The sequence below is a fragment of the Sminthopsis crassicaudata genome, chromosome 4 (assembly GCF_048593235.1).
Source record: "Sminthopsis crassicaudata isolate SCR6 chromosome 4, ASM4859323v1, whole genome shotgun sequence".
Classification (NCBI taxonomy): Eukaryota; Metazoa; Chordata; class Mammalia; order Dasyuromorphia; family Dasyuridae; genus Sminthopsis; species Sminthopsis crassicaudata.
Window position 1 is genome coordinate 322,172,059 of NC_133620.1, and position 16,133 is coordinate 322,188,191.

At 35.5% G+C, this 16,133-nt stretch overlaps 1 protein-coding gene across 7 annotated transcripts in view; it reads right to left on the reverse strand.

The window, feature by feature from the left end:
- Window positions 1–16,133, reverse strand: part of PECAM1 (platelet and endothelial cell adhesion molecule 1) — a 111,004-nt gene that overhangs the window by 6,106 nt on the left and 88,765 nt on the right. For 4 of the 7 annotated variants that reach the window (XR_012481119.1, XM_074260522.1, XM_074260526.1 and 1 more), the window contains one exon: window positions 4,203–4,225. The exons of the other annotated variants lie outside the window; for them this stretch is intronic. Coding sequence is in view for 3 of the 4 variants with exons in the window: in XM_074260522.1 (XP_074116623.1) it covers window positions 4,203–4,225 (23 nt within the window). In the remaining variant the exon portion in view is untranslated. The remainder of the gene's footprint in view (window positions 1–4,202; window positions 4,226–16,133) is intronic. 7 annotated transcript variants of the gene reach the window in all.

Here is a 16,133-nt window from a genome sequence, read left to right on the forward strand (position 1 = left end):
TCTAAATCTATGATTCTATGATCAATAATCCCACTTTTCAGGATTTAAATTCAGAGTTCTTGTTCCCAATCATAGTTGTTCCACAACCAGAGTTTTGCTAACGTGTTCTTCCTAAAGCACACATCTGATCATGTCATTCCCCTCCTCAATAAACTCCAATGACTCCCTATTACCTCCAAGATCAAATATAAAAATCTTCTCTTTGACATTTAAAGTCCTTCATAACTTGACCACTTCCGACCATCCTACTTCTTAAACTTTGATTCCCTCCATGTATTTGTGATTCAAATTCTTACTCCTCTAATACAGTGCTCTTTCTTCCAAAGATGTGCTTTTTCACTGGCAATAACCCACATCTGGCATTACTTTCCTCTTCATCTCAGCGTCCAGCCCTGGCTTCCTTCCAGACAGCTCAAAGCCTACCTTCCACAGGAGGTCTTTCCCAGTCAAACCACATACACACACACACACACACACACACACACACACACACACACACACACACCCTTCCCTTTCCCTCTTAATTTTTTGTATTGTATATATCTTATATGTATGTAGTTTTCTGCATGTTATTTCCTCCATTAGTATGTAAGCTCTTTGAGGAAGGACCTTTTTTTGGGCATTCTCCAACACTAGGCACAATACAATGGTCCTCGGCTCTTAGTAAACTTCAATAAATGCTTGTTGACTAACAGAGTGAAAACACCCTTGGGGAAATATAATATCTGTCTTCAACTAGTTGAAAAGCTGACAAGTGGAAGAGAGATTAGGCTTGTTCATTTTTGGCCCTGAAGAGCAGAGCAGTGAAAAGAAATCTCAAAGAGGCAAAATTAGGCCTTGTGTCAGGAAAAATTTCCTAATAACCAGAGCTAATTAAAAGTGGAATGGAATGAGTCAATGGAAATGATGGGTTCTTTCTTGTTGAAGGTTATGGTGGAGATCAATTTTCAGGTCCTTCTTGACTCTCAAATTCCAAGGTTCTTTGGGAGTCAGTGCCATTATCTGGAACATCCTACCAGATTGAATATAAGATAGATAAGGTGGGGACTATGGGATATTCATCCCACACTTGCTGCAGAGTCGCTACTAAAACAGGGGTGTTTATTGAACAAAAGACTCATTTTTCTCTTAGTCTCACAATGTCCAGTGGAGCAAAATTCCCAGTTTTGCATTTATTGTAGCCCATCAACCTAATAGTAAGAAAAGATTGGGCTCATCTTTTGTTTCATGCCGCTTTTCCCTGAATCTAGAATATTCACACCATAAGCACAGCTAGCATCTTTCTTTCTTCCAAAGGGATATGAGTAGGATAATTCTAATGTTGGAATGAGATCCTACTACAAGGTCAAGTTCTCAGGAAACAAAGGAGTTAGTTCCTGGATCTCCATCACTAGAATGGGTTTGGGGTCCAATGGAAACACTTTCTAATTCAGAAATTCCTGACAAGCCTTAGAAAAGAGATCATCAGGTTATATATTCAGAAGTAGAAAGGAGTTTAGAGCCATATAGTTAAACTCCTTCACAACTCCCTCACTTTACAGAGGAAAAAAACCAAGAAAGTGATGTTCCCCAAATCACAAAGGAGTAAGTGGTCAAACCCTGGTCCTCTGACTCCAACTCTGAGTGTGTTCCCTTGTGACCTTCACCCAAATAAGAGCATCCTTAACCTGAAATCATTGCTCTTACATTGATAAAGTGGAAAAGAAATGTTCATGTCAAGATTATTCCTACAGTGGCAAAAGGAAAAGGTTCCCAAATCTAGTTCAGGACCTGGGATATAAATTTTTCCTTCTTTCCACTTCTCAGGCCCTTTCTTAGTGTAGGTCCTTTAATCCACCATGTCCTGGTGTTCTTATTTTAAGAAACCAACATACTTCATTTGCACAGTCCACATCTCAAATGCTTTCTCTTCCTTTCTCCAAGAAATTTATACTGAGTATTTTAAAGTCTAACAGTTTCTACCTCCTCCAGGAAGGTCTTCTTTCATAAGGACTTCTCCACTTCAGACCTCACCCAGTACTTTGCTTTTATTTCTCTAATTCACTTAAATAGATCTCTGGAAAACCAGACTTTGATAAAGTCCACTGATATTCAAATGGAGCTACTTGACCATACCTTAAATCCAAGTAATTGGCTCTTACTGACTGGCCAATAAAAGGCCTTAACCTAAGCTTCAATTGATCATTGTTTAGGTTTTAATGGCTCAGAGTAAGTACAAATAGCAAATGTTTCTGGTCTGGTCTGGTCTGATTTTCTCAAAACAGAAAAGAGTTCTGACTAGAGTCAAGAAATAATTGGTGCCTGGGAACATAGTAGAACTGTCCACTCAGCAGAGATACTGGATATAAGTGTAACTGAATAGGGACTCTGCAAAGAGAAACTACTTCCAGGCTTGAAGTACCAGCCAGGAGTTGTGAATTACCTTTTCTCCACATATGTTCCTCACTACCATTATCCTGTTTGAATCCAACTGGACTCAAAATATGCATATATATTTGAGACAATATGTTCTAGGTTTATAGAGGGAATATTATATACCAACTTCTTTTACCATATCATCTTAGTAAACATCTTTATTAAGAACTAATTATGTCTACTAGCTGATTATTAATGAGGAATACACTGGCAGGGGTCAAGCTATATTAGCAGGGGCAGTCGCCACATAAAATGACAATAACCCTATTGGGACCCAACCTACAAGTACAATTATAAGTTGGTAAAGTAGCCCAAAGATGGTATTATATTTGTAAAGTGCTTTATCAATCTTAAAGTATTATATTTCTTCCTTCTTTCATGTCTTTTTTCTTATTATAGATTCAATTATGTTTACTGCAAAATAATGAATAATTTAATGTGCAACAAATAAAACAAATGATAGAATTATGGAAGCTTTCATAACATGACAGACTATTACAATAGTACTCTCTAAATGTCCTTTTCTAATATCTCTTTTTTTAAACAATGTATCATAAATAGATTTCCCAAGAGATTTATTACAAAGAATTCAAAAAAAGAAAAATGGTATTCTTATTTTTGTAATTTGTATCATTAGCTGTTGTAGCTCCAGGGATAGTGAGGGAAAATAGTTTTGCTTTCTGAATTCAATAAGGCACTGCTCTCTCTAAATCCTTCAAAATAAAGTGGAGCATAAAGGACTGCAGCAAAGTTTACTGGTCTTTTGAATGGTTTAAGGGTACCAGAGAACAAGTGATACAAAAAGGCAAAGCAATTTTTAAAAAAAAAGAAAGAAAAGTAGACTTCCCTTCATAATTAGGATGTGGTACAAATTAGGTTCTCAACAAAATTCCAGTCTCACTAGACAGAACTCAATTTCTACATCCTTCTTGCTGTCCCCTCTCCTCAGCCCAAACCTGCATCCTATATACCACCTAAAAATCTGTAAACCAAACCATGACACCATCAGCCCTTCTGGCCAGACTCTCTGTTTTTCAAAATAACTGGAACTTGAAGGCACTCCCATCCCTGTTTAGTAAGCATTCCAAATCACCAAAAGTCTCTTTTTTCTCCTTGAAGCTAAATATTCAAGACTCATTATACTACAGGGATACTCTTTACATGCTAGGACAATAGCTTTTATTCTCCATTGAACCTATGGTCAAATATAAACAAGCAAAAGGTTTTCCTGCTGCCTAGGAGAGCCTAAGTTAAAAACCTAGGCCTGATATCTAAATACTCACACAGTACCACAACCTTAATTAACTCTGCTGAAAGAATCTTCCTTCTTTGTTATTGCAGGAGTTTCTTCCTAGTAGGTACTGGATGACTCTGCTGGATCATGAGGAGGATGGTTGTCAACCCAGCAGTATAAGCAATTGGATTGTGTAGTATTAACTTCCCCTATTCAGAGAGTAGAGGTATCTCCTAAGGTCATGATGCTTTCAAATTTTTGCCAGTCTCATGGAATTTTCCCATTGCGGAAGCCACTGCTTTAGTCCATTCTCCTATTGGATGTCTGAAGTTCCCTTTGTCCAATTGTCTAAAGAGCTATAATAATTGTGCAGTCAGAAAATGTCAGTAAAGAAATTAATGTGAGAGCTCATTTATTATAATGTCCTCATTGTTGGTACTGTATCCTTAAAAAATGATCATCTGAAGGGAAGAAGATTAGGGATGATTTTGATGATAACTGTGAAACCTAAGAATTTGTCTTTTTTTAATTATGTAAGTGAAATGATACTTACAGAATGCCTGTTCTCCCCTGAATCTGGAAAAAAAAAATGACATTTTTTAATTAACAAGAGGCTTTAATTAACAAGAAATGAATGGATGGGGAAGCAAAGGGTGAGAGGAGAAAACAAGGGAGGGATCCCTAGGTGGGGAAGATTAAGTAATAGTAAGCCAAGTTATGGAGTAGAATTTAATGAAAGAGACAGCAGAGATAGGAAAGATGTGTATATGTATTTGGAGGTGTGTATATGGGAGTGTGTGTATGTATGTATGTACACAAAAACATATCTTGTCTTAACTGTAGCTTGGGAGTGGTAGAGGGATAAAAAGGAGATATGTGTACATCTAGGTGTGTGTATGTATGTATATATCAACATATGTATATATAAACATATCTTATCTTAATATAATGTAACCTGCTTGGGGGTACTGGGGAGGGGGAAAAAGGGAAAGAAGAATAATGTAAAAAGAGTTGTGCAGCAGAGAACAAAAGAATAATTTACAAGGAAGTAAAGAAAAGACGGACACTCGTGAATATAATTTCTTCTAATCTAGATAGGTATTTTCTTAAATTTTGTTTTATTTTATTTTGTATTGCTTTTCTGTTTCTCTTTTCTGTTCTGTTTCTTCAAAATAAAATATTTTTAAAATTGCTCTCTTAAAAAAATAAAACTAAACAAAAATAAACTGATCACATTTTAATATGAAAAGATAATACAGGATTTAAAGTCCACCATCATCAGGAATCTTAAGAATCTAAGTAGAAATCCTGGTAATAGTTCAGTTGTGCCTTCATGGTCATAAGAAGTAATGGAAAGGGAGGGAAAGAGGAATAACTGGGGGTGGGAAGATAGAGGAAGGAAGATTAGGGAAAATTCTCACATAATTAAATAGGTTCAAAAGTAGAAATCTAAACAAATAAGATAGGGTAGAGAATGAATAACAAGAACATCACTCTTATCTGAACTTGTTAAAGAGAAAAATACACACAGAGTGTGGGGCATAGAAATATATTTCCTTCAACAGGGAAATAGGAGAGATAGGAGAAGGGGAAGTTAGAGGGAAAGTGTACTAAAGGAAGAGATTAGTCCTAAGCAAAACAAACTCTTCACTAAAAATATACAATTAAAAAAAAAACAACCCAAGAGGTAACTTCGTTTTCACACAGAAAAAAGGCATATGTATTATGCCTTCATCTCCAATATTCAGTTATGGAAGAGAGCTTCCAACATCCAAGAGAGCCAATTTTAGCCCTTTTCAAATCAAAGAAAGGAAGTCAGGTCAAGTTTGACTTTAGCTACAGGGAAGCAGACATAGGGTGTTATTATTTGTTCAGATGTTCCTCTGATTTTTTGTGGTTCCTTCTGTCCTTTTGAAGGACTGTGGCCCCCTCACTAATCTTAGTATATAACAAGGAATTCAATTTTACCCCAGATTTCTAAATCGTTGGAGAGGTAGCTCCTGAGAATCTAAAGAATCAAGTCTTTCTAGAACAAACTGAGTATTTGTTATATAAATGAAATCTATCCTATTTTAGGATCTCCCTCTGCCAAGCAGCAGGACTGTTAGGGCCAAAGAAATATTGTTCTATTAAGGAGAGTCAATATGGTATATTGGATAGAGTGCTGGAACTAAAGCCATTAAGATCCCATTTAAAATCCCATTCTAATATTTACTAGTTGTGTAACCATGGACAAGTCATTTAATTACTCTGAGCCTCAGGTTCTTCATATACTCAATGGAAATAATAATGACTATTAGATTAGTCCATGTCACAGGATTATTTGAATCTCAAATGAAAGAATAGGTGTCAAGAGCTTTGCATACTCTAAAATGCCAAACAAATATCAGTTGTTTCTAAATCCATTCATGTACAGATCCTTTGAACCAGACAGAAGAGAGGCAGAAATCCCCAAAGACCTTGAGAAATCTAGAGATACAGTGAGGAGTGAGCCCATCCATGAATAAAGGGCCATTATGAAAACTTGTGCGTCTTGAATAGGCCTCCAAGTAGAGAGAGCCTCCTGTCTAGATGAACCATAGTCTTCCCAACTTCCAGGTTTTATAATTAGTCACAACAACAATTTTAGAGGAAGGGCAACTGTGTTTTGTATCATTGTATTTTTATTGTTGTTGTTTAATTCTCAATTGTCACTCTTCTCCCTGGCAATGCCTAGTACTGAATCTGTTATTAATTAGATCAATCAAGGCCTCAGATATGGCCTTGGGCTGGAAGTAGTTTTTGGTTTGAAGTAGATAGAAGGGAAACCAGGATGAGAATATAGGGAGATTATGCAACTTTAAAGAAAAGAAAAGTCCTAAATCTTAGAATTCCATAGAGCTTTGGAAAAAAAAGATGGAAGAAGGGAGGCTCCCAGAGAAAACACAGTCTCCTGTAATTCTAAAGCCACAGGACAGAAATGTAGATCCTGTCCAATTTAATTGCCATGGAATAACTAGACCTAGGTCTATGACTCAATGATGATTGATTCATCAGGCAGGCTTACTTCTGCCAACATTCAAAGTCTAGGTCTAGAGGGATTGATAATTGCCCTAGAATCTCAGGAAGGTAAATAAAAGATTGAAAGGGGGAAAATTATTATTTAGGGAAAATTATATTGCTACCTCTCTATTGCTGTCGTCTGTGGATTAAGCTTCCTGTTCAAGGTGATTATAATCAAGATATCTTTGCTCATTTAGGGACAGCATACCCTGATTTTGTACTTAAAAGATATTTGTACTTAAAAAACATTCAGTTTAAAGTAAATGCATTTTTGCTTTGTATGTATATGTATGTATATACCTATATCTATCTATATCTATATCTATATCTATATCTATATCTATCTATCTATCTATCTATCTATCTATCTATCTATCTATCTATCTATCTATATGCATGGATCCTGTTCTCTTCTCCTATCCCCAGGAAATTTAAAAGGTTGCTAAGCTTCCAGTGCCAAGTCAGTGGAATGAGGAAGAAACCCTCTGAAGCCCCTTAAAATCCCACTCCAAACAAGTAGAAGACGACTGTAGAATTGATCTAAGAGCAGAAAAGTAGTTTGCCAGCATGGCAGGAAAGAGCTGTCTCACAAAGATGAAAGGGAAGTGAGGTCCAAGAATTGCAAGAGCAGTCATTGTCACAGCAGGGGGCCTTGTAGCAAGACTCCAAGCCCAGTGCAATCTACCAGCAAGACCCCACTCTCTTAAAAACCAGCAGCTCTCTATGTAAGTGGCCAGTCTGTTCAACAACCTCACTCACTTAGAAAATAAATTCAGGAGAAATCAGACTACCTGAAAGCCATCATAAAAAGGTGGAGAGGGAGCTGAATCACATCTTTCAAAAAATTAGCAAACTGCCCTCATACTTAAGAAACAGAAGGCAAAATAGAAATTAAAAGAATCCACCAATCGTTGTCTCAAAGAGATCCTAAAATAAAAACTGCCAGGAACATCACAGTCAAATTCCAGAATTCACAGATTAAGTAGAAAGTACAGCAAACAGCCAAAAAAGAAACAATTCAAATATTGTGGAACCACAATCAAGAATACACGGGATTTGGCAGCTTCCACATTAAAGAAGTGGAAGGCTTGGAATATGATATACTGAAAGGCAAAGGAGTTAAGATTACAAATAAGAATCACTTAGCTACAAAATTGAGCATAATCTTTTTGGGGTAAAATGGAATTTTAACCAAATAGAGGATTTTCAAGCATTTCTAATTAAAAGACCAGAGCTGAATAAAAAATTTGATCTCTAAATACAAACTCAAGGGAAACATAAAAAGGCAAAAAAGGAAAAGTAAACATAAGAAATTCAATAATGTTAAACTGTCTATATTTCTATATGGTAAGATATTTGTAACTCTTAACAGCTTTATTACAATAAAAGCATTTAGGAGTATATGTAAACAGAGGATATAGATATAAAGTGACTTTGATGAAATTACATTTTTTGAAAAGAAAATAATAAAAAAAATTACACTGGAAGGTAGGGGAAGATTAAGTGGGATAAATTATCCCACATAAAAGAGCTGTTATAAGATGGGCAGGTAAGATGGGAGAAAAAGGTGGCAGACAAAGCTTAAAATTTACTGTCATCAGAATTGGCACAAAAAGAGAATAATATACATTCAGTTGGATATAGAAATCTATTTTACCATATGAGCAAGTAAAAAAGGATGGGAATAATAAAAGGAGGAGGGGTGGGATTGATTAAAGGGAAGGTATATTGGAGAAGGTAGTGATCAGGAGGGAACGGCTGGGGGATAAGAAAAAGAAGAGGACAAAACAAGTAAAATATAGTATGGAAGGAAATATATAGTTTTGACTATAAATGAGTTATTCAACTATAGAATGGAAGTGGATAGCAGAATGGATTAGAAAACAGAATTCTACAATATGTTGTTTATAAGAAACACAGCTGAAGCAGAGAGATACACATAGGGTAAAAGTAAAAGAGTTGGAGAACAATCTTATGCTTCAGCAGAAACAAAGAAAATTGTAATAGCAATCATAATCTCAGACAAAGCAAAAGCAATAATAGATCTAATTAAAAAGCATAAAGAAGGAAACTATACTTTGCTGAAAATTACCATAGACAATGAAGTCATATCAATAATAAAAAAATTATGCACCAAATGATATAACACTTAAATTTTTGAAGGAGAAGTAGAATGAGTTAGAGGAAGAAAGAGATCATAAAACCATACTAATGGAGGACCTCAACTTTCCCCTCTCAGAATTAGATAAATCCAAACAAAAATAATAAAAAAGAAAGAAGTTAAAGAGAAAAATAAAATTCTGGAAAAGGTGGATTCCTAGAAAAAAATTGAATGGGAATAGAGAAAAAAATATGCTTTTTTCCTTAGCAGTAAATGGAACTATAAAAACTGACCATGTATTAGAACATAAAAATCTCATGGCCAAATGCAGAAAAGCAGAAATAGTAAACATATCCTTTTCAGTTCATAATGCAATAAAAAATGGATAATGGAAAGAGAGATTAAAAATTAATTGGAAATGTGCATACCCTTTGATCCAACAGTGTTATTACTGGGTTTAGATCCCAAAGAGATCTTGAAGACCTATATGTGCAAGAATGTTTGTGGCAGCCCGCTTTATAGTGTCCGGAAACTGGAAACTGAGTGGATGCCCATCAATTGGAGAATAAATTGTGGGATATTATTGTTCTGTAAGAAATGACCAGCAGGAAGAATACAGAGAGGTTTGGAGAGACTTACATGAACTGATGCTGAGTGAAATGAGCAGGACCAAGAGATCATTATAATCAATACTATATGATGATCAATTCTCTTCAACAATGAGATGAACCAAATCAGTTCCAATAGAGCAGTAATGAATTGAATCAGCTACACCCAGCAAAAGAACTCTGGGAAATGAGTATGGATCACAACATAGCATTTCCACTCTTTCTGTTATTGTCTGCTTGCATTTTTGATTTCCTTCATAGGTTAATTGTACACTATTTCAAAGTCCAATTCTTTTTGTATAGCAAAATAACTGTATGGACATGTATACATATATTGTATTTAACTTATACTTTAACATATTTAACATGTATTGCTCAACCTGACATCTGGGGGAGGGGGTGGAGGGAAGGAGGGGAAAAATGGGAATAAAAGGTTTTGCAATTGTCAATGCTGAAAGATACCCATGCATATATATTGTAAATAAAAAGCTATAATTAAAAAATAAACCTGATACTTATAAAAAGAAAAAAAATTGGAAATGAAATAATCTAATTCTAAAAAACAAGTGGGTCAAAGAACAAATCATAGAAACAATCAATTTTATTAAAGAAAATGAGAACAATGAAACAACATACTAAAATTTATGGGATACAGCCAAAGCAGTACTTAGGGGATAATTTATATCTCTAATAGAGAAAAAGCAGACCAATGAATTGGACACGCAACTAAAAAACTAGAAAAAGAACAAATTAAAGTTTTTCAATCAAACACCAAATTCAAAATCCTGAAAATCAAAGGAGAGATTAATAAAATTGAAAGTAAGAAAACCATTGAACTAATAAATAAAACTAAGAAACTGATTTCATGAAAATATTAAGACAGACAAATCATTGGTTAATTTGATTTAAAAAAGCAATGAATAAAAACAAATTACTAATGTCATAACTGAAAGGGGTAAACTCACTACCAATGAAGAGAAAATTAAGAAAATTAAATTGTAGTTTTACCTAATCATATGTCAATAAATTTGACAATCTAAGTGAAATGAATATGTATAAAAATATAAATTACCAAAATTAACCAAATAACTAACCCAGTCTTAGAAAAAAAAAGTAACTTTCTAAGCAAAAATCCCAGAACCAGATGGATTCACAAGCAAATTCTACCAAACATTTGAAGAGCAATTAATTTCAGTATTATATAAACTATTTGAAAATAGCTGAAGAAGGAGCCCTACCAAATTTCTTTTACAACATAAATATGGTGATGATAACCAAACTAGGAAGAATCAAAACAGAGAAAGAAAATTATAGATCAATTTCCCTAATGAAAATCAATGCAAAATTAAATATGAAAAATGCTCTAAATTACTATTGATTAGAGAAATTAAGACAACTCTGAGGTAACACCTCACACTTATCATATTGGTGAAAAAAAGGGAAATGTTGGATGTTGGAGCAGATGTAAGAAAACTGGGATGCTAATGAATCCTTGCTGGAGTTGTGAAATGATCCAACCATCCTGGAGAGCAATATGGACCAATAGCCAAAGGGTTATAAAACTGTGCGTATTCTTTGATCCAACAATACCATTGCTAGATCCATATCCCAAAGACACCTCAAAAAAAAGTGGAAAGGACCTATTTGTACAATATTTTTAACAGCTCTATTTTTAACAGCTAAGAATTGGACATCAAAGATATGCCCATAAATAGGGGAATGGTTAAACAAGCTGTGATATATGATTGTAATAAAAAAATTATTGTACTATAAGAAATGAAAAGCAGAATGATTCAAAAAAACCCAGAAAGACTTAAATGAACTGAAAAACAGTGAAATGAACAGAATAGGAGAACACTGTGCACAATAACACCAATATTATTCAATGAAGAATTGTGAATGACTTAGCTATTCTTAGCAATGAAATGACCTAAAACAATCCCAAAAAAACTAATGACAAATTATTGTATCTGCCTCCATAGAAAGTACTGATATGGATTGAACACTTTTTTTTTCTTTTATTCAAATCTTGTACAAAATGACTAAGAAAATGTTTTACATAATTGCACATGTATAACCTATATTTGCTTGTTTATGTCTGAAGAAGAGAGGGGAGAAAAAGAGGGATACAATTTGTAATTCTAAACTATAAATAAAAATGTTAAAAATTTGAAAGAAAAAAAGAAGATTGCTAAGATGCCACAGCTGTGCCTAGAGAGGCCTCTTCATTTTCTCTTAAATGATAAAACTTTATTAAGCAACTGGCAAACATTTAAGGTGCAACATAAATGTCACTTGTTGTGGCTATCTTTCCAATGGCTTCTGAAGCATCTTCTACTGGTGACAAGGGATCCTCACCATCCCAAAGTCTTTGCGCCAAGACCAAGCTATTTAATAAGTGCATAATCATGTCCTTATTATCTCTATGTAGATAATCCCCTAATCTACACATTTGTCCTATTCTCTCTCCTTGGCTTCATTTCTGCATCACTAACTGCTTTTTGGACAAGTTGAACTAGACAACTTTTGAATATCTCAAACTCACTATGCCCAAAACAGACCTCAGCACCTCCTCCCCTCATAAAAAACTTCCCTTCTTCTGAACTTCTGTCCAGGGCATCACCATCCATCCTCCCAATAACTCTGAAACCTGATTTATCCTCAACTCCTCACACTAATCCCAATGTATTCCCAAATCTTATTATTTCTAACTGTACAGTATCTTTCACCTAAGTCCTTTTCTGTCAAAGCATGGAACCATCACTCTCAATCAGCTGGTTGTCACTTTTTACCTGGATTAGTGAAATATTATTCTAATTGGTCTCATATATCTTCCCACTTTAATCCATCCTTCATTTCACTGCCAAAGTGATTTTCCTAAAGGGCAGGTTTGAACATGTCACCCTCCCCCTCAATAAAGTTGGCATTTAAAGTTCTTCACAACCAAGCCTTTCCCTAATTTCTAGCCTTCTTACCCTTTATTTCTTCTACACCTTGTGCACATTCATTCTATACTGGCCTATTTGCTTTTCCTCCCATAGTGATGAGAACTTTAAGTGCATCCATCCTGATCCCATTGTTAGCCATATCACACACAAAAAGAGGTCACATTCTAGGACTGTCTTTTTAGTATATCCAAAGATATACTCAACTGTCTCAACTCATCATGAAGCCACTCTCAAGTTTAATCCCCGATAGGACCCTCCCCAACTCCTCCCTAACTCTATAACCTGCCCTTATTTCCTCTCACCATTTTCCTTCTGACCTTTAAAAATCCCACTTCATTCATAGTCCACTGCTAAAGTCATTTAAAATTTTGCTTTTTCATATCAATAATGGGCAGCCTTTGATTATGATAATGAACCACTCTCCTACAACCTGTTACTTCTTCACTTGGAAAGTCTGCTCCGGTCTCTGTGTCTTTGCATTGGCCATCAATATCCCCCATGCCTGCAATTCTTTCCCTCCTCACCAGCTTCCTTCAAGACTTAGTTTAGCTCCCATCTTCCGCAGACATTTTTTCTGCTCTTCCCTATAGTAAGTACCTCCCTTCTGAGATTATTTTCTACCTTTATGTGTCTATCTTTAGATATATATATATATATATATATATATATATATATATATATATATATATATATATATATATATATATATATATATATATCCAGTTATTTTCATATTGTCAAATGTAAACTGGTTTAGCCTTTCCTTGTATCTTAGGTGTTCAACACAATGTCTGGGTATATACAATAAGCACTCAGTGAATGCCTATTGATTGACTGATTCTATGCCTTGAACTGGACATAAAAATACTAACATAGAATAATGCCTACGCTCAGGGAACTTACATTCTACTAGAAGGCTAAGAGTCTGAAAGCAAAGCAGAATAAGATAGTCATCTCCATCTGTTCTCTCTATATAGCATAACAGCATCAGCCTTCATCTTTTTCCAGGCAAGCAATGCTCAGATCCCTCTTCTCTCTGGGCCATTTGTCCTAGTTTTACTCCCTGGCTAGAGTTTGTGGTTTGCTCTTGGCCAGATTACTTGAGGTTTAATTGCTTATCTCCAGAGAACACTTTTCCTTTTTCACTCAGAAAAAGGCCAAAGCAACTAGAACAATCAGAACAATATGTTGTTAAGATGTTTCCCAAAATAACCAACACTAAAACTCCCTGGACTGGAGGGAGCAGGTGAACTGAAAAATTAAGTGACAGAGGAAAAGGACTGGAAAAACTCAAATGATTTAATGTCAAAGGGGACCTTAGAAGTCATCAAGTTCAGGGGTCCCTGACTTTTTTTTAAATTTTGATACTTGATTTTCAAAAAGATTGGGTTTTTTGCAATCCTATATATTTTATTTTATTCATTTTAAAAATTTATTTTAGGGAAGCTCTTTCAGATAGAGAACAAAGCTTACTGTCAGGAAAACTTAAGTTCAAATCCAAGTCTCAAATGTTTATTAGAGCTGTGTGACCCTGGACAAATACTTAATTTTTGTCTGCCTCAGTTTCCTCATCAGTAAAAGGAGGGGTGATAAGAGTATCTACGTTCCAGAACTGTTGTGGGACTCAAATGATACAATATCTGTAAAGTGCTCAGCACAATATCTGGCACAATGGTTATTTCTTGATCATTTCAGTTGTGTCCAATTCTTTGTGAACCCATTTGAGGTTTTCTTGCTCAGTGTTACACAGCTGATGTCTGAGATCACATATGAACTCAGGCCTTCTGACTCCAGGCCAGGTGCTCTACTTACCCACCTAGATGCCATAATGCAGTAGGTGCTTAATAAATGCTTGTTTCATGATTGCACATGTATATCCTATGTCAAATTGCTTGCTGTATTGAGGAGGAAGAGAAAATTTGGAACAAAAAAACCTCACAAAAACAAATGTTGAAAATTATTTTTACATGTAATTGGAAAAAAATAAAATATTACTAAGTGGAAATTAAATAAATAAATGCTTGTCTCCTTTTCTTTCTCCTTCTCAAGTCCTGACTTGACATACTAATGATCCCTAACTTCCTTCATTTTAATGATTAAAATATTATCTTGAATAGGGGTCCAAAAGTTTCACTAGACTCCAAAAGAGGTCCATGATATTAAAAAAAATAGATTAAGGATCTCTGATAATAGTTCAACCTCTACAATTTACAGATGAGCAAACTGAGAGGGGAGGGGAATTAACTTTCTCCAGGTTTAAGGTCACTTAGGTGGAAAGTGGTCCAACTATTGCCTGAGATCATCCCAGGTCATACACTAAGAGCAGGAAGAGATTTTATAAACATGAGAAAACTGAACCTCATAAATACAAAATGACTGATTTAGATCACATGAGTAATTGTAAAATGGCATTCAAATCCTCTGAAGCCTTTGAATACAACTCCTACTCTTCTTTGCTCCCTAATATTCTACTTAGTATAGGATTTTACAAAGAGAGTCCACTAAAGAAAGAGGCAGGTTGACTTGGTCCTTCTCTGAGCCCTGGTTTGGACTTCCTGATATTCTGTTTTCTAAATCTTCATTTTTTGCCTTGTTATCCATCATTGAGGAGACTGTTCCCCTCTGTTTCCTGTGGGGAGGTAAGCAACATCCAACTAATGCAAAAGAATGTTACACAATTATCAGAGAACATTAGATCTTAGAGATCATTTAATGTTATCTGTGCTTCCAGATATAAGATTTTGCCCTAGGCCTTGGGCCAGGGCTGGTAGAAGCTTGTACCCAGCTTCCTGCGTTGCAGGGAGCAGCAATGGACATGTGGGCTACCAAACAACTACAGACAACAAAGGAACTATCACATTGAGCTTGAAGCAGGAAACAGCCATAGATAGGACTCATCCAGGGTCCCCCCAGGAGGACCAGAATTGCCTTGCTGTTGTGTCCCATCTCTCAAGCCTCTCTCCACTCTGTCACTCTGTGGCTGCTGGGTCCAGTGAGACTATTCTCTATTTCCTTCCAGTCCTTCACCCAAGCAGAATTTCCTTAAACTATAGTTCCCCAAATGATTTCTTCCAACTCAGTCTCTTCCCACCCTTTTCTTGGTGCCAAATTTTTTCCTCTTCCTCCCTCCAAATATACAGCCAGAAACAAGAACCTACACTGTGCAGATCAGGCCAGAGCTGGTTCCTGACAATCAATAGGATAAAGAGCAATTAGGGCCAGCCTGCTGGTCCTGCTCTACCAGTTGTCCCTGGTATAACTGCCCTCCCTAGCTGCAATCTGCTGCCCTCTTCCTTCTTCCTTTCTTCTTTACCTTCTCAGGTATTAAACAGAAGCCCCTCTTGCTGCATAACTCCAATCCTTGACATCAAAATGATCTTGTTTCCTTTTTTTAATAATTTGGAGAAAAGAGAAAAAAATGGCAATGAAAAATAGAAATCAGCTGTTCCTTTCATATAGAGCAAGGAGTCCTAACCCCTTTTGTGTCAAGAAATCTTTTGACAGTCTGATGTAGTCTACAGACCATTTCTTGGAATAAAAATTTTAAATTGTTCCAGGAAATGCTAAATTTAGAGTTTAGTTAGAGGTTAACAAAAATTAGATGCAATTTTTTTTCCCCCATAGAACTTCATGAACTCTAAAATCTATCCACAGTCCATGGACTCTGGGCTATAAATCTGTTTTAAAGGTAGTATAGAAAGAGCTCTAGATTCAAAATTAAGGGATCTAAATTTAAATTTTACTCACTGGCTATGTGATTCTAGGCAAGTCATTTTCTTTTTTGG